Source organism: Garra rufa, chromosome 1 (assembly GCF_049309525.1).
Source record: "Garra rufa chromosome 1, GarRuf1.0, whole genome shotgun sequence".
Taxonomy (NCBI): domain Eukaryota; kingdom Metazoa; phylum Chordata; class Actinopteri; order Cypriniformes; family Cyprinidae; genus Garra; species Garra rufa.
In genome coordinates, this window is record NC_133361.1 from 11537192 (window position 1) to 11555025 (window position 17834).

Consider the following 17834-nt stretch of genomic DNA (forward strand, 5'->3'; position numbering starts at 1 on the left):
AAGTTGTGTACAATAGTGAAAATAAAGCAGTCTTGTGTTTTTAGTGTTGTGAAGGGCTCACCCCTTGTTTTTGACCACATTTGGTGCTACAACCCTGCTAAACAGTATAGACTTTAATATGCATTAATCAAGTCTGTTTATACAGTAAAGACTATTAACTTTTATTTCACATTTAATTAGTTAATTAGATTTCTTTTGTAGGCTATTAAGTCTTTGTTGGCCAGTACACTGTAAAACGTTTTCACCAGTTTCAACTTAAAAACTTAAGTTTAGCAGCTGCCTTAAGATTGTAAGTTAAATCAACTTAAGTCATTTAAACTCACAAGTTAAATCAACTCATTTATATTGTAATAAGTTAAAATGACTGATTTAAGCTGATTTAACTTAAAAACTTAAGGCAGCTGCTAAACTTTGGTTTTTAAGTTGAATCTGGTGAAAACTTTTTACAGTGTATAGCCTACTTTTTTTAGTACCAAATCATATATAAACTTTGTATATAAATCTTAAACCGTAAGAAAAAAAATGCCTTCATACTGGTGCAACTGTGATTTTATAATAGTAAATTATTTGAACATGATGTTTCTTTACATTTTAGAATGTAAAGCCATTCACTTTAGTAAAAAACAAAACAGAAGCACCAGATCGAAGAGCAATATTGTAATAGATTAATAGAGTGACTTTAAAACCTTAAGGATAGTCAGCAAAAGGGAGAGATCCATCTTATTAGTATTCACTTTTACTCAGCTAATTTTTCTATTTGCTTTAAGCATAGTTATTGATTAAATGTTGCCTATTTGTTGATTAAATGTTACCTTTTTATTAATATACATATTTTTACCTTTACGTTTTATTTTATCAACCACTTTTATCATATGTGCATCAGGAAAAAGTAATAATATAATTTTAGTTTTAATATCTGAAAGCTACGGAGCCCCTGAAAGGTCATGGTAGTGGAAAAAAAATTGGTGTGGGTGGAAAAAAATTGGGGTGGTGGAAAAATATTTTGGGGTGGGTAGAAAAAAAATCGGGGTGGTGAAAAAAAATTCTGGGTGGGTAGAAAAAAATCAGGTTGGGAAAAAAAAAATTTTTTTCATTTTTTTTTGCGTTCACTCGCAAAACCAGTTGAGTTCGAACAAACACTTTCTGTTCACTTTACAGTTCATAGAGCTTTGTTTTGAACTTGGACTCAAGTATTAAAAAATACAGTCAGTGCTTCGTTCAAGGCACGGTTTTAGGACATTCTAAAACGCTTAATGTAAAACACTGGATGACTAGTACCCACCTTACAGCATTCAAAATATTAACAGAAAGCGCTCAATTGCACGTTAAGAGGTTTCCGCCCCTAAAGAGTACCCGTATTAATGAAGATGGTGATTAAAAAGACCAATGAATCACTGCAAGCTGTAAAGTAAACAGGAAGTGTTTGTCCGAACTCAACTGGTTTCGCAAGAGAACAAAAAAGTTTTGCATTTTTTTCTCCCATCCTGATTTTTTTTTTCTTTCTCCATCCCGATTTTTTTTCTACCCACCCCAAAAATAATTTCCACCACCCCGATTTTTTTTTCTTCTTCTTTGGGGTTTAAAGGCGGGTTGCATCCACGATCCTTGCACTACCGCCATCTTCTGGCTGATTCCCTCTGATATTTCAGTTTCTTTGCTCCCGCTCTCCTCTCATCATATTCTATTCATAAGCCCATAAGAAATTACACAGAATTTTCTTGGCTTGCCCGATCATATTATTATCTAGTATATATTATATTATAATATTATATAGAATATTATATTATAATTATTATATAGTATATCTATAATACCCGTTCCTGCCAACCCATCTTTCTTTAACTCCTCCATAAGTTTCCTTCTCTGTTCATCATATCCTCTGCAATTTAAAATGACATGCTCAATAGTTTCTTCCACCCCACAACTTTCACAGTAACCAGAAGGATGCTTCCCTATAATGTATAACGTGCTATTCAAATTACTATGCCCAATTCTTAATCTAGTCATTACAATTTCTTCTCTTCTAGACCCTCCCCATCTCCTCACAGTGGCAACTTTATTTTGGATAGTATACAGGTGTCTCCCTTTAACTTCCCTGTCGTATTGTCCTTGCCACTCTCCCAAAGCTCCCTTCCAACCTATACTTTTCCCTTCAGCTTTCCACAATTTTATATTTACTTCAAAATTTTCCTTTTTATTTGCTTGTTTGGCTAATTTATCTGATTATTTGAATTTATTTGAATCACAATGCCCTTTTCTTTTTTATTCTCTTATATGTTGTCTATGTTGTATACAACAGGTCCTGGCGACTTTTGGACATACCTGTTTTGAGATTGTACAGCGCCGACATTGAGCCACTACCAATAAGGATCTTACTTATATTGTTACTTATATACTTATTAATCCATTCCAATGCCATAAGGACCGATTTTTTTTCAATAAAATGAGTAAGTTAATTAAGTAAAAGTACTGCTCCTCTTTGTCAGGATAGTCAGTAAATCCAAAGAGTACATTTTCCCATAAGAGTGAACAAGGTCTTGAACATTGGATATTTTCACAAATAAATTTTTGGACCTTACACCACAGTGTAACTGAGCATGTACAGTGCCAAAATAAGTGCAAGGCAGTTTCCTCATGTTCGTTACAAAAAATACAATTTATATTTATTCCTTTTTTAAATTTTTGTAAATAATGATTTGCTGGATAAAGCCTATGAATAAGCTTATAAGAAACTTCTTTAATCTTATTTCTAAGTTGATATTTCTGTGGTAACAACCATACTTTTCTCCAGCAAATCAATTTTCCATTCAATGAAGAGACCCAATGAGACAAAACATAAGGTACAGTAACAATTTCTCTTTGGAAAAGAGTACGAATATCTCTATTATTATTCTTGAGGTTTGAAGAACAACATATTTTACCAATATAAGATTTAGTAACATCAAAAGACACTGAATCGAGAGAATAGTCTCTATCAATACCTTTAAATAGCATGATATGAGTACCTGAAGGGATTGCACTAAAAACAATTGCAAATTCTTTTTGAGTTACTGGTATTTTATAATGAGAAAGGACTTCATCATAAGAAAAGAGTGTTCCTTCTTTATTATATAACTGACTAACCAATTTGATATCGTTGTCAAACCAGTTCTTAAAAAAAAGGGATTTGTGTTTGTAAAGTATATTTCTGTTATTCCAGATGAAATAGCGATGAGGAGAACAATTATGCTTACTGTATATATTAATGACCAAGATAAGAGCACTTGTTTGTGGAAGGCAGATAATTTAGCTGGAATTTTATCTATATTATAATTACACATCAAAACAAAAGTTAGACCACCGATATTTGAAAAAAAAAAAAAAAAACGTAAGTAGGAATAAAGTTCCAGATAGAAGTGTTTTTTTTAAGTGATGCTTAATCCAATTCTTAAAGGTATGGTTCATAGTAGTGAAATATAAGAAATTGAGGCCACCATTCTCATATGTATTGATAATTACAGTCTTTTTGACATAGTATGTTCGATTTTTCCATAGGAAATCAAATAGCATTTTATCAATAGTTTTAAATTGATTTTGGCGCTTTTTTGTTACTCTGCCGTTGATCTCGCCCCGCGGCGATGACGTCGTCAGTGAGCGTTACTGCTGATCCATTCTGGTCTTCACATAGAAAATGATGCAAGATCTGTCAAACATACTTATATACTCAAATATCTACCAATGTCCACAAAGAAGATGACCCTGATGGATGTATTTTTTTCTCTTTGAGAAAGAGATTATAAAAATAGACATGCAAATATGAATGTTCTATCTACATGTAACACACTACTAAACAAATAAATGTATTGTTTAAATTCAAATGTGCATATTCTTTCTCTGTGTATATTGACTTTTTTTCAGTAAACTTTTACCTATTGAAATCAACCAGCGAACACACCCATGTGGGGCCCAAATGGTTTGCACTGTCACTTTTGTTCCAAAAAAAGAGCATGTCATCTGCTGAGAACCTGATAGATTGAATCTCTATTATTGTGCAAAATACATGCTGAAAAAAATGAATCAAACACAACAGGGTTGTTTAGTAATAGCAAGGTTCACATTACAAACGACACACAGCGTCAAAGTAACACGATCCCATTCATTTCAATGCGATTTCCATTGTTTTGTCTTTGTTTACTTACTTAAGCGTTAAACTGCTTTCACATCCCTGCTGAAAAAACCAGCATATGCTGGTTAGGTATGTTTTGGTGCTGGGATGCTGGTTTTAGCTGGTTTATGCTGGTCCTTTGCTGGTTTATGCTGGTCCCTTGCTGGTTTTTGCTGGTCATGTTGCTGGTTAATGCTGGTCCGTTGCTGGTTTATGCTGGTCCTTGACCAGCAACATGACCAGCATAAACCAGCAAAGGACCAGCATTAACCAGCTAAGGACCAGCATAAACCAGCAAGGGACCAGCATAAACCAGCAAAGGACCAGCATCCCAGCACCAAAACATACCTAACCAGCATATGCTGGTTTTTTCAGCAGGGATTTGAAAGCAGTTTAACGCTTAAGTAAGTAAACAAAGACAAAACAATAGACAATAGTCTATTTCACTTGAAGTCCTGAACAGGACAGTTTGCTTCTCTGCTCCACCTGGGCACTTTCCACCCATCCACACCCATCGGGGTTTCTCCCGGTTTTTCAGACGGCCATAAATAATTCCCCCGTATTATTTCCCTCCTCTCGACGCTTCACACTCCAGTCCAGCGGATGGCGCTAAAACACATACATTTGTTTGCCAAACACCATTAAACCTCAGAGGAAGAAGATTCATTTTTAACCGCGCTCTCAGTTGTTTTGTTGTGATGCTGGCTGAATACAAACTGTTAGAAATGCACGTTCTGTAAATAGAAGAATACAGTTTTTCAATCAGTTCAGTAAATACTGTAATATTCTCATCCTCATAAGTTTTGAAGCAAGCAGAAATATCTGGAGGAGTATCATCTGAACTGAGATCTGCTGCTGTGAAGATGGTGTTTGTTAAAGAAGAGAGTGAGGAGGACATGAGTGAACCAGAACCCTGGAGAATAAAACAAGAGGAACCAGAAACCTACAGAATAAAACAGGAGGAAACACAACCCTGCAGAATAAAACAAGAAGAACAAGAAGGTTGGTGTTTATTCCCCATTTATCTTGACTGTTTGGGCTACATTTGGACAACAGAGCTTTAGACACTGTGTGTCTGAAGATACTTGTAAAAACAAGACCTTAACTGTTTTTTACTATAATTGCAACTAATGTGACACCAAGATGATATTATCAGACTTTATTTTAGCTTTTTGGAATCGTAAAACTGTTTGTTTACAGTGCCTCTTGAAGAAAATATGAACCTGGCAATCTGTACATCCTCCACTCCTTGGTCTCCCTTTACCCTGATTTTTTTTTTAAAAAAGCAGTACATTTCCAGAAATAAAATTCAAATGCTCCTTCTTTACTGTAATTGCATTGACAGTATGCCAAATTAGTTTTTTTTTTTGCAGAAGTCATTGTTATTTGTTGCATTAAATCTGGGTTATGGTATGGTACTTCTAAATTATAATCTTACATATTAACGAAGAAGTAGTCTTAACATAGTATAGGATAATTCAGTCTCGTTTAATTATCCTTATGATGGTTAAATGTGCTCTGATTATCTGCAATGATTAAACAATAGTTCAATGTGTAGTAGTGATTATTGAGGTCTACATCCGCCGGCCTTTAATGCCGCTTACTCCGGGATGCGGGAGTGTTGACATACAGAAACGGTATTGGAGTGAAGAGGTTAGGGGAACGTTCTGGGAACCTTCAGAGAACTTCCAGGGAACCTTTCAGGAACATAAATAGAACGTTCCCTACTGGTTAGCCAGGAAAGTTTTCTTAATGTAAACAGAATGTTCCCTTTAGGGGTTATATTCCCCTAACCTAAAGAGAACATTCTATTTACATTAAGAAAACTTCCCTGGCTAACCAATAGGGAACGTTCTGGGAACCAAACATTTTTAGCTGGGCGGTTCACGTGTCATTGATCTAACAAGGCAATACATGAAAGATTGCCACAAACCAGTTTTTATTGTTTGAATTTCTTAACATTTTAAAGCCAAGACCTTGTTTTATACCAGAAGTGTCTTGTCTGTGCTTTGTGATATATTTTTAACTGTTTGAAATGTTTTCATCTGTACACAAATGTTTTCGTTGTATTTCCCAAATGTCCCATTTGATTGTCATCTTTTTAATGATTTTATTTTAGGCCTGATGAAAGTGAAAGAAGAAAGACAAGATCTGAATGAGGTGGAGGAGGAAAATCTGAGTCTGAAAGATCATGATGTGACTGGAGAAAAATCTGAGAGTTGCAGCAATCAAATAACAGACGTCTTGAAACCTTTCAGCTGCTCTCAGTGTGGAAACACTTACAAACACAAAAGAAGCCTTCTGAAACACATGAAAATCCATAGTGAGAACATCCCTTTCAGCTGCTCTCTGTGTGGGAAGAGTTTTACACGGAAAGGAAGCCTTATCAAACACATGAAAGTTCATAGTAGGGAAAAGCATTTCAGCTGTTGTCAGTGCGGAAAAACTTTCACATGTAACAAAAACCTTAAGGAGCACATGTTAATTCATGCTGGAATAAAGCCTTTCACCTGCTCTCACTGTGGAAAGAGTTTTACACAGAAAGGACACCTTAGAAATCATTTGGTAACTCACTCTTCAGAAAAGCCTTTCACCTGCTCTCACTGTGGAAATGCTTTCACGCGCAAATCACACCTTAAGGATCACATGTTAAGTCATACTGGAGTAAAGCCTTTCAGCTGCTCTCAGTGTGGGAAGAGTTTCATACAGAAAGGAAACCTGAGGCATCACATGTTAATTCACACTGGGATAAAGCCTTTCAGCTGCTCTGAGTGTGGAAAGAGTTTCACACAGAAAGGATGCCTTAAGGATCATTTAGTTACTCACAGTTCAGAAAAGCCTTTCACCTGCTCTGAGTGTGGAAAGTCTTTCAGACGTAAAGGATACCTTAAGACTCACATGTTATTTCATACTGGAATAAAACCTTTCAGCTGCTCTCAGTGTGGAAAGAGTTTCACACATAAAGGAAACCTGAGGCATCACATGTTAATTCACACTGGGATAAAGCCTTTCAGCTGCTCTGAGTGTGGAAAGAGTTTCACACAGAAAGTACACCTCAAGGATCATTTAGTTACTCACAGTTCAGAAAAGCCTTTCAGCTGCTCTCAGTGTGGAAAGAGTTTCACACGTAAAGGACTCCTTAAGGTTCACACTGCCAAAACACATTTACATTCAAACAAAAAAGTGAAAAAGTGAATCTGGTGACTGAAATGCATATGTGCTGTTTAGGGATGGATATTGCTAAGGTTTAAAAGGTATTACTGCCCTGACTGATACTGCTGATCCATCTGGCATTTTAACCGCATTCTTATCGGTTATTTTTGTGTATTAAAAAGAAAAACAAAAAAGACATTTTAAAAAAAAGGACAAATTCAGAACATTGCTGACATGTGTAAAATTCTCAGTCCCTTTGGCCTAATTCTCAGGATGCGAACTGTTTTTTTTTTCTTCTTCTCAAAACTATAAAATATGAAATATGTTCAGCTCTCTGAACAATTCGTTTCTAGTTGAAACCAGAATTTTTTGTTTTTTTGAGTCTTCACATACAAAATGATCCAAAATCTGTCAAACGTGCTTGTATACTCAAATATCTACCAATGTCCACCAAGAAGATAGAAACTTGTAGCAATAGTATTTTCCCATCTCTCTCTGATGGATGCAATTTTGTGGCAATTTTTGTCTCTTCATGAAATAAATGTCTAAAAATAGACATGCAAATATGAATGTTTTGTCCACACTAGGGATGTAACGGTATTGTAAATACCGTCGTACCGCAATAGCAAATTTTTTCGATACTACCGTGGTCGCATGACTCGATAAAACCATAGTTCTTCTAAGAAAAGTTTGCTCAGGCGAATGAAGCGAACGGGAGGTAGCGGGAACTACATTTCCCATCAGCCCAGGCGTGGCCATCATCCTTTGCGGTCTGTTGCCCGCCCCCCTTGAACGTCAAGTTCATTTTATTTTCGATATAGCGCCAGATCACAATAGAAGTCATTTAAGGTTATCTTTCCTATAGAACAGGTCTATACATTGTTCTTTTATTAAACAAACTAAATTGCCTTATGTTATTTATCTTATTTACACGAAGGCATGTCATGTCTGTCTCTACACTGTCACGCGTTTACAATGTCTCCTCCGCGAAAACACGGACTGGATCGCGGACTCCATTCATAAAAACCGAATTAACTAACGTTATAGCGCGAAATGCCACGGAATTTGTCGATTATTGGATTAATAAATCAAAAGTTGGTCTGTCACTTAATTCAAATCGCGATATGGACTAGTGTCTGTGAAAACTGAAATGGAGAAAGACCGTTTTAATATGAATACTGCATGTTCCGTTTGCCTCTGTCTGTATAAATGGAGAAGACACGTTTTTGTTTTTTTGTTTTTACAACACTCATACTGAAGCACGCGTGATGCTCCCGCTAATTTTTGGCCTTTGTATCTCACATGAACATAACTCAGTCTCCAAAGCTGCTGTGAGTGTCACCTTTACCGTTTCATTTGAGAAAACTAGCATCATATCATACTACGGTATACACACAGAAACTTCACGGCAACCTGTCCAAATAAAAGTACGGTTTAACATGTAACAGAACAATATTAGTCTTGTATTACTTTTGTACAGTATAATGTAGGTGTGTATATATTCCTATTTAAATAATTTACATAAAATAATATATATGATAAAAAATAAATATTACAACAAGATTAACCACTTAATTGTAGAACAAAAATACTACAATTATTATTTAAACGTTTTAAACTGAATATAATTTTTCTTCCATGTATTGATTTTAACAGTAAACCTGTTTGTTTGCCAAAAATTAAAAGGGTTTATTTTTCATTTGATTAAAAATAAATGTCTATTCTTTCATTTGATTATCAGAAAAATAAAAACACACAATAATTTCTAAAAAAAAAAAAAAAGCAAAAGATTGTGGAGCCCTATTGTTCAAAATGTTAAAACAGAGTTTTGGACTTATTTTTCCACTGAAATGAATGTTTTCGTTACTACACAAAGTAGGCTAAAGTACTGCGAAAAAAAAGTAACGTGGTTACATGGTTTAATAATTTTTTGTTATTAAAATTGAAAAATTGAAGTTCCTGTTTCAAAGATTACAGATAGATGGCTAATTTGTATGCCATTGATATGTTCAGTGTTCATGTAAACTGTTTAATAAACACTTCTGGCACTTTTTTCGAGTCTCTTCATTAGTTTTGTTTTTCTTGTAAATGATTCAATAAATACCGTACCGTGACATTCATACCGAGGTATTACCGTACCGTGAAGTTTTGATACCGTTACATCCCTAGTCCACACGTAACACACAACTGCACAAATAATTGTATTGTTTAAATTCAAATGTACATATTCTTTCTCTGTGTACTAATATAGACTTTTCTCTGTAAACTTTTGCTTACTATTGAAATCAACCAGCAAACACACCCATGTGGGGCCCAGATGGTTTGCACATAGGGCCCAGTCAATTTTATTCCAAAATGATCTGCTGAGAACAGGATAGATTGAATCACTTTTATTTGGCAAAATACATGCTGAAAAAAGGAATCAAACACAACAGGGTTATGTTAAGTAATAGCAAGGTTCACATTACAAAGACACACAGCGTCAAAGTAACACGATCCCATTCATTTCAATGGAGAGCCAGTGATTTCCATAAAACAATGTGGTAACTGCAGTAATTGACTGCTACCGCTAACATTTCCTAGCAGTTTAACACTTAAGTAAGTAAACAAAGACAAAACTACAATAGTCTTTCACTTGAAGTCCTGAACAGAATCAGCAAGAAGAGACTGTAACACTTTCAAAAGACACAGCATTATTTTTACTTTGTTCTTCACTGTTTTTAAAACCACTGGTTATTCTTCAATGACGAATTTATAAAATGCAGATGCGAGATATACTGTCATGTCTGATCCTCATTTTGCTTCCTTTGTAAGTATGAAAAGATACCTGCGGCGTAATTAAAATATATTTAAACATTCTAATGATTTAATATATAACTTTCTTGTAAATAAAAGTTGTGTATGATAGTGAAAATAAAGCAGTCTTGGGTTTTTAGTGTTGTGAAGGGCTCACCCCTTGTTTTTGACCACATTTGGTGCTACAACCCTGCTAAACATTAAGACTTTAATACGCATTAATCAAGTCTGTTTATACAGTAAAGACTATTAAGTTTTATTTTACATTTAATTAGTTACTTTTTTTTGTAGGCTATTATTTACCTGAGTACTACTCTTAGGAGAGGATATGTTATTTATAAAGAATATAATTGAAAAGACATAGCTTGTGGGGTAAAACGCCCCCCAGAGGGCATAGTTTCTCTCTATCATAATATATAATATTTATAGTAATTATATTTCTGTCTATCAAATCCTTTGTTTTACACTTAATGCAGTATAACTAGGTGGTAAAATCAAAATATTTGAACAAAATAAAAAAATTACCTCAACATATTTGTTTGCATGGCTTAGTTATATGTATAAATATGTGACCCTGGACCACAAAACCAGTCTTAAGTCGCTGGGGTATATTTGTAGCAATAGCCAAAAATACATAGTATGGGTCAAAATGATTGATTTTTCTTTTATGTCAAAAATCATTAGGAAATTAAGTAAAGATCATGTTCCATGAAGATTTTTTGTAAAATTCCTACTGTAAACCTATCAAAATGTAATTTTTGATTAGTAATATGCATTGTTAAGAACTTAATTTGGACAACTTTAAAGGTGTTTTTCTCAGTATTTTGATTTTTTTGCACCCTTAGATTTCAGATTTTCAAATAGATGTATCTTGGCCAAATATTGTCCTATCCTAACAAACCATACATCAATAGAAAGCTTATTTATTGAGCTTTCATATGATTTATATATATCAGTTTTGTAAAATTTAACCTTATGACTGGTTTTGTGGTCCAGGGTCACATATAAATGAATTTCTCAAATATATCATATATATATATATATATATATATATATATATATATATATATATATGTTGATACATTACTTGCCTTTTACTTTTAGACATTAAAAACTATAGTCTGCTCATTTTGCTGTTGATCTATGAAGCAAACTTCATAGATCAACAGGTATTTTACCCCACTGCTGGGGCAAAACGCCCCCTTTGTACAAAAATATGTTCAGTCAAATATTAAAAAAAAAAAAAATATTTCTATTAGCTTAGCTAAGCAAAGTTATTAAGTGTTGCATTTTTGTTGATTAAATGTTAAGCCTACCTTTTTATTAAAGTTTTATGATCTTTACGTTTTTTAATTTCATCAACCATATTTATTGTGAACTGATTTTTATGTGCATCAGCAAAAAGTGATACTATTAGTTTTAATATCTGAAAGCCATGAACCATTATGCTAGAATTTTCCCAGTGAAGCCTTTAATTGCCTAATAAACTGTATTTCACTCCAGTAAACTGAATGAGATGTCTGTTTGTCCACATTAGTGTACATGATGTTTGCCTGATGTGTTTCACAGTTGTTTTGTCGTTTTAAATTGATTTTGGCGCTTTTTTGTTGCTCTGCCGTTGATCTCGCCCCGCGGCGATGACGTCATCACTAGAGCGCGTTCACTCATCAGTGAGCGTCGAGTCTCCTGAGGAGAGGTAGCAGTTTGCGGTTGTTAAATACGCTTTACATAGGAGGTCTTTGCCTTGTTTTCATCGGATACAGCACTGTTCGTGTGTTTGCTGAGTTGAACAGCAGGCGATAACCATGTGAGGAAAACGTTACGTTGATTGGGAACAGAGCGATTTTGTATGTTCGTGTGAATGATTGTTTTGATGTTTGTTTTGTGGTACTCTTTCTGTTTCAAGAATCATGATCGCTGTCAGTTTCTGCACATATAAAACTGTAATGTGTAAGTAATTTAATTACTTTATTGATCTGAATGTATAGAAAATAGTAAACTGTATTTAGATATTTTACCTGTATTTGTTAATGAAGATGGAAAATATTAACAATCGAAAAACAGAAAACGGAAATGTAGAGAATATGTGTATTACCACATATGTGAGTTAAGTGTTATTTAAAAAAATGTTTAAATGATGTGCTCTTTGTGTTGACACTGTTTCTTTTAATAAATAAAAGAGGCTACATTTTGTATTTGTAAGGCTCTGGTCTGTTCAACAAAGATCTGAAGACATCTGCTTCACTTACATAAATACTTAAATGTGTAAATAAAATAAAAAAAACTAACTGATTTATTGTTGATGGTGGCAAATCTGCTTCTTCCACACAGAAATGAATGTTCAGCAAAGCTCCTCCCACAACAATCACATCATCAGAAAAGCTCCTCCCTCTGCAGTTCACCAACAAATGCTGGAATATTTATCATCAGCTTACAAGTGAAAACAAGCTTCAGGAAGAGCTGGAATCTGTTTATTAAAGAGGACAGAGAGAAGATGGAAGATCCAGAACCCTGCAGAATGAAACGCATTGAAGATACTGAAGAACAAACAGGTTGGTGTTTATTCTTTTTTTCTTTATTAATAATGCTGACGGTTATAAGGCTTCAAGCTGTTTAAGATTTAGTTTGTTGTAAAATGACCAGTTTTTTGAGCTGTGCAATAATCTAGCTGATAATGCTGAAGGACATTCATGTCTTTGTGTGTAAAAAAATACAAAACTTTACTGTTAAAGCCTTTACTATTAAATGTGTTTGTCTGCAGTGTATATAGCATTGGTTTTTAATAGCAACATTAAAAATAAAACTTTTATTCAAATTGTTAATAGATGAAATATACATAAAGAGTGCTCCCTTTATAATCAAACTTCCATTCACGTTAGCTCCAGTACAAAAGGCTATAATGTGCAAATTATAAAGATAAATCTTCGACTACAGACTGTGAACATAAATAAGCATGGGACAGTTTGAAGGCAAAAACAGTTTGAGTGTAAATGTCTATAAAATATTACAAAATATAAATTTTAATGTTGTGTTAGACAATGTGTTGTTTAAATACATTTGTAGTTCTAACTACAGTAACATGATTTGTGCCTATAAAGTAGAGGGCTGCATTGGGATTGGGACCCAACGCAAATCTCGCGGGAGCGGGCGGTTTGAACTTTGCTGCGGGCGGGAATGGGCGGCTAAAAAAAGCACTGCGGGATCCGGATGCTCAGCGCGCTTTGCGTTAGTGAGGAAAAAAAAGTCTTAAACTTACTTCGTTTTCAGGACGGAGGTAAAGTGCAACTCCATTTCATTGGACAGCTTAACTTGTTTTGCAGGGGGATTTCAAGAGGGTGCCCTCCCTCTTCCCTCGCCCGATGCAAATCCGTTCTGTACTTCTAACGGCCTGTCTACGGCACAACGCGCTGGATTAGTCTGTGTGTTGTAATGTTTGCGCGGCGCTCCCTCATCTGGCTGCATACGGCAATTACGTGAAAAAAGTACTTGAAGTCGGACTTGGTAGCCTAAGCGTTTTAGATGTCCTCGATAGCCCAGGCTACTATTCCCTAGTGTGTCAGAATACATGCAGGCCAGGGAAAGAAACAAACATGAATCTCCTTAATAACATCAATACAAATACGTTTTTTTTTTCCCCTGCGGGACAGGAGAAGAGGCAAAATCAATGCATTTCTATTATCGTGCGGGAATAAATTCTCAGAGTTTTGCGGGTGCGGGCGGGAGTGGTCATACATATTGCGGGTGCGGGCGGGAGTGTGACACACGTTGCGGGAGCGGGCGGTAATGGTCAGAAATTCGGCGGGCGGGAGCGGGATGAAGAAAACAGTCCCGCGCAGGGCTCTACTATAAAGTAAAAAAAATAAAAAATAAATAATTGGAAGATTGACTGAAAATGAAACTAAACTGTTCTTCATTTCAGAGCTGATGGAAGAGAATGAGGAGAGTGAAGAACTCTTTGAAATGGAAGAGGTATCTCAAGAGAAACCTTTGAGTCACTCAAAGACTAAAAACTCATTTTTAAAGAAAACAAAAGCCAAAAAATCGGCAAACTGCATTCAGTGTGGAAAGAGTTTCGCAACCGAACAAAGTCTTTCACGTCACATGATAGTTCACTCTGAAGAGAAGCCGTTTACGTGTGATCAATGTGGGAAGACCTTCAAATACAAACAAACTCTTGAGATTCATGAGAGAATTCATACTGGAGAGAAGCCCTACACATGCCATCAATGTGGGAAAACTTTTATGCAATTGTCACACCTTAGAAAACACGCAAGAATTCACACTGGAGAGAGGCCGTTTGCATGTGATCAATGTGAGAAGAGGTTTTCATGCAAAGAAAGTCTTAAAATTCACATGAGAGTTCACACTGGAGAGAAGCCGTTCACTTGTGGTCAGTGTGGGAAATGTTTCTCAAAGAAACAAAATCTAGAGATTCATATGAGAGTTCACACTGGAGAAAGGCCGTTCACCTGCACTCAGTGTGGAAGGAGTTTCACATACAGAGAAAATCTTAAAGTTCACATGAGAATCCACACTGGAGAAAGACCGTTTACCTGTGATCAATGTAGGAAGAGTTTTTTACAGTTAGCAAGTCTTAAAGAGCACATGAACATGCACACTGGAGAGAAGCTGTACACATGTGAGCAGTGTGGAAGAACATTTCTTTGGGCATCAGCCCTTAAAACACACCTGATAGTTCATATAAAGGAGAAGCCGTATTCATGTTCTGTGTGTGGAAAGAGTTTTTCACTGCTGCCATATTTACATAGACATCAGAAAACTCATGCTGATGTAAAAGATCACGTGTGCTCTGAGTGTGGAAAGACTTTTACTACAGTAAGCAGTTTAAAACGGCATCAGATTATTCACACTGGAGAAAAACCTTACAAGTGTTCACACTGTGACAATAGATTCAGTCAGTCAGGAGTCCTGAAAAGACATGAGAGGATCCACAGCAGAGAGAAACCACAGTAAGTAGTTTATCTTCATGCGCTGAATTTTCTCACTATTATTATGAGGAAGTATCTGATTATTTCGAGAAGTCATTTTAATGAGAACGTTTCTGTTTCTGTTTTTACTCGCATATTTAGATTTTTGTAACTGTGATGGAAACCATACTTTCTCCCTCTGATGACACATAACGGAATCAGATGAACACAAAGCAGCACTGTTCAGCTTTTTGTTTCTGGCACCTGCTTGTTACAGAGAAGAAGGAACATCTTCAGATCATTGTATTTGCACCACTGCTTAAAAAGGATACAGAGACGAGAGATGCTTTCAGATTCTTCCTCTGTCATTCGCTGACATTAACATTCTGTTCATGAGCCAACGAGTGGTAGGTTGATGTAACAGCAGTGGTTCTGGACATGTGAACAAAAGCACACATCTTGAAGACCAATCATAGGGTTGTGAACATTCGGGATGCACGCACATCATGGTTGCAGAAAACCGGGAAGAGGTGGGCTTTAAGACTAGAGAATTATACCGATACGGTACAAAATAGTTAAATTTAAAAGGATTATAGATTATATTGATGAGATGTCATTTTAAAACGTTCTCCGTGTGCCAGCGGTAGGTGCTGCGCAGGTTAACCTCATTCCCCTAAACTCAAGAGGTGCAACAACTACTGTCAGTGCACCAGTCTCCCATGCCAGAGATCCGGCTTTGAGACCCGCTCAGAACAGGTGCGACTAGGACCTGGGTGTAGGGATAATAATGGTGCCGTGACCCGGATGGGAGTAAGGTTTGGGGGGTGAGTGCTGCGCAGGTAAACCTCACTACCTCACTCCCCTGATCTCAAGAGGTGCACCTACGACTAACAAGGAGGCTGCTAAAGACTGCAAGTAGTGTAAATAGATTATGTACTCACAAAACGCTGCATCGGAACATTTGTAAGTCTACCATGAGTGTTTTAAAAACACGTTTTAGGCGATCCCTATTAGTCTCATAAAATATAAGTGGCGACACGTCTACGTCACTTCCCTGGTTTGAAAAAAGCACGTAAAAGACCTCCTACAAGTTGACATGCACACAGATGTAGAAGGAGGACTTTTACGTGCTTTTTTCAAACCAGGGAAGTGACGTCGACTTGTAGATTCTGAGACTAGTAGTTCTCGGGTAAAACGTGTTTTTAAAACACTCATGGTGGACTTACAAATGTTTTGATGCAGCTTTTGTGAGTACATAACCTATTTACACTACTGTTCACATTTGGTAAGATTACTTGCACGTTTAGTGGTGCAATCTACGAGATACATCACATGTACCATTCACTCCTGTAACAAGCAATTCGAAAAACTCCAATATCTCCATAAAGGTAAAAAAAAAACTTTGGATGGGGTATTTAGATGGGCTTCGGAGTGCATAGCAATGAAGTCAATTCTACTTCGAACCATCCCTTTAAACCAGAGTTATTGTGCTTTTGTCATCTTGAGGAAAAACTTGCATGACTTTCTAACATTTACTAATACATTATGCAATGGAAAAAACACATCTGAGGTCAGAGTGCACAACTAGATCTGTACTATGTCCAGAGTAAGCTGTCTCACATTTGAAATCTATTGAGATTTGATGTTTCTTTTAGACCTGATGGACAAGAAAAAAAAAAAAAAAAAAAAAAAACAGATGCCAAAAAGTCTGTCACTTTCCCTCAGTGTAAAAAATAGTGACCTCTAATTCAAGCCTGAAGATTCACACTGGCTCAGGCTTCACTTTGAAATCACATCTGATTTCTCACTCTGAAGGAATTTATATTTTTCTGCTAATTCTCCTTACATAAGAAATAATTTTAGTTCTGAGATAGTCTATTATGCTTGCTTGTTTTTTGCTTTCCATCCTTTAATTTTCTCAAAATAGAGCTTTTAAATGTCTAATAAATATGTTTCAACACACTGAATGAGACTACTGTCTGTATTACCAGTTTCACCCTTGATATCCAGTGATATGTATAATAGGCTACATTTCAAAGGGCTTGTTGTAGTCAGTTTGATGTTTCCATTCAAACCATGACGCTTCATGAAGAACAATTACTATGAACATGGCCTTTTTTTTTATTTAGAAATATTTATGGAATGGAATTTCAGTAATAAGAATCAGAAATCATAAAATCCCTGTAATTTTAGGACCAGATCTTCTTATAAATAGTTCTGAGACTTTGGCTAAACTGCCTTTCCTCTTTTTGGCCTAGGTTTTGGAATGTGTATGGAATTATTCCTGGTAAATAAGAATTACATGAATGAAATACAATTTGAATTTTCCTTAATTTGAGGTAAAATAGGTTCATTTATCATAAAAAAAAACAGTTCTAAAGTACACTGTAAAAAGTTTTCACCAGATTCAAATTATTAACCTAAATTCAGCAGCTGCCTTAAGTTTTTAAGTTAAATCATCTTAAAACTACAAGTCATTTGAACTTATTACAATTAAAATTTTTGATATAACTTGTAAATTTAAATGGCTTAAGTTGATTTAACTTAAGTTTAGCAGCTTCTTTAAGATTTTAAGTTGAAACTGGTGAAAACTTTTTACAGTGTAGTCATACTTTTTGTGCAATTGTGCTTTTTGTTTTATTTTTTTATTGTGTGTGTATGTGTTGAAGTATCACCCATAAAAATAAAATAATAAAGCTCAACACCTAGAGCTGGTTGATGTGAATGAAGGAGCTCATATGGGGTTTATGCAGTGAGTGGTGTGTGTCCCTGGGGTTTACTACATTTTAACCTTGTGGGTACATTTGTGGTCC

At 35.5% G+C, this 17834-nt stretch overlaps 1 protein-coding gene across 1 annotated transcript; it reads left to right on the forward strand.

Moving 5' to 3' along the window:
- The first annotated feature begins 6268 nt into the window (after positions 1–6268).
- LOC141348261 (uncharacterized) lies at positions 6269–16630 on the forward strand. Its single transcript, XM_073852691.1, has 4 exons — positions 6269–7335; positions 12425–12645; positions 14013–15063; positions 15184–16630. The coding sequence occupies exons 1-4, from the start codon at positions 6269–6271 to the stop codon at positions 15191–15193; spliced, it is 2349 nt and encodes a 782-aa protein (XP_073708792.1). The 3' UTR covers positions 15194–16630.
- Positions 16631–17834: the final 1204 nt, after the last annotated feature.

Bases quoted from the DNA above. Each gene is read 5' to 3' on its own strand.
- LOC141348261 (XM_073852691.1), top strand. From the start codon at position 6,269: ATGAAAGTGAAAGAAGAAAGACAAGATCTGAATGAGGTGGAGGAGGAA. The intron at 7,336-12,424 runs GTGAATCTGGTG...TCTTCCACACAG, and splicing joins TCAAACAAAAAAGTGAAAAA to AAATGAATGTTCAGCAAAGC. The intron at 12,646-14,012 runs GTTGGTGTTTAT...TCTTCATTTCAG, and splicing joins AGATACTGAAGAACAAACAG to AGCTGATGGAAGAGAATGAG.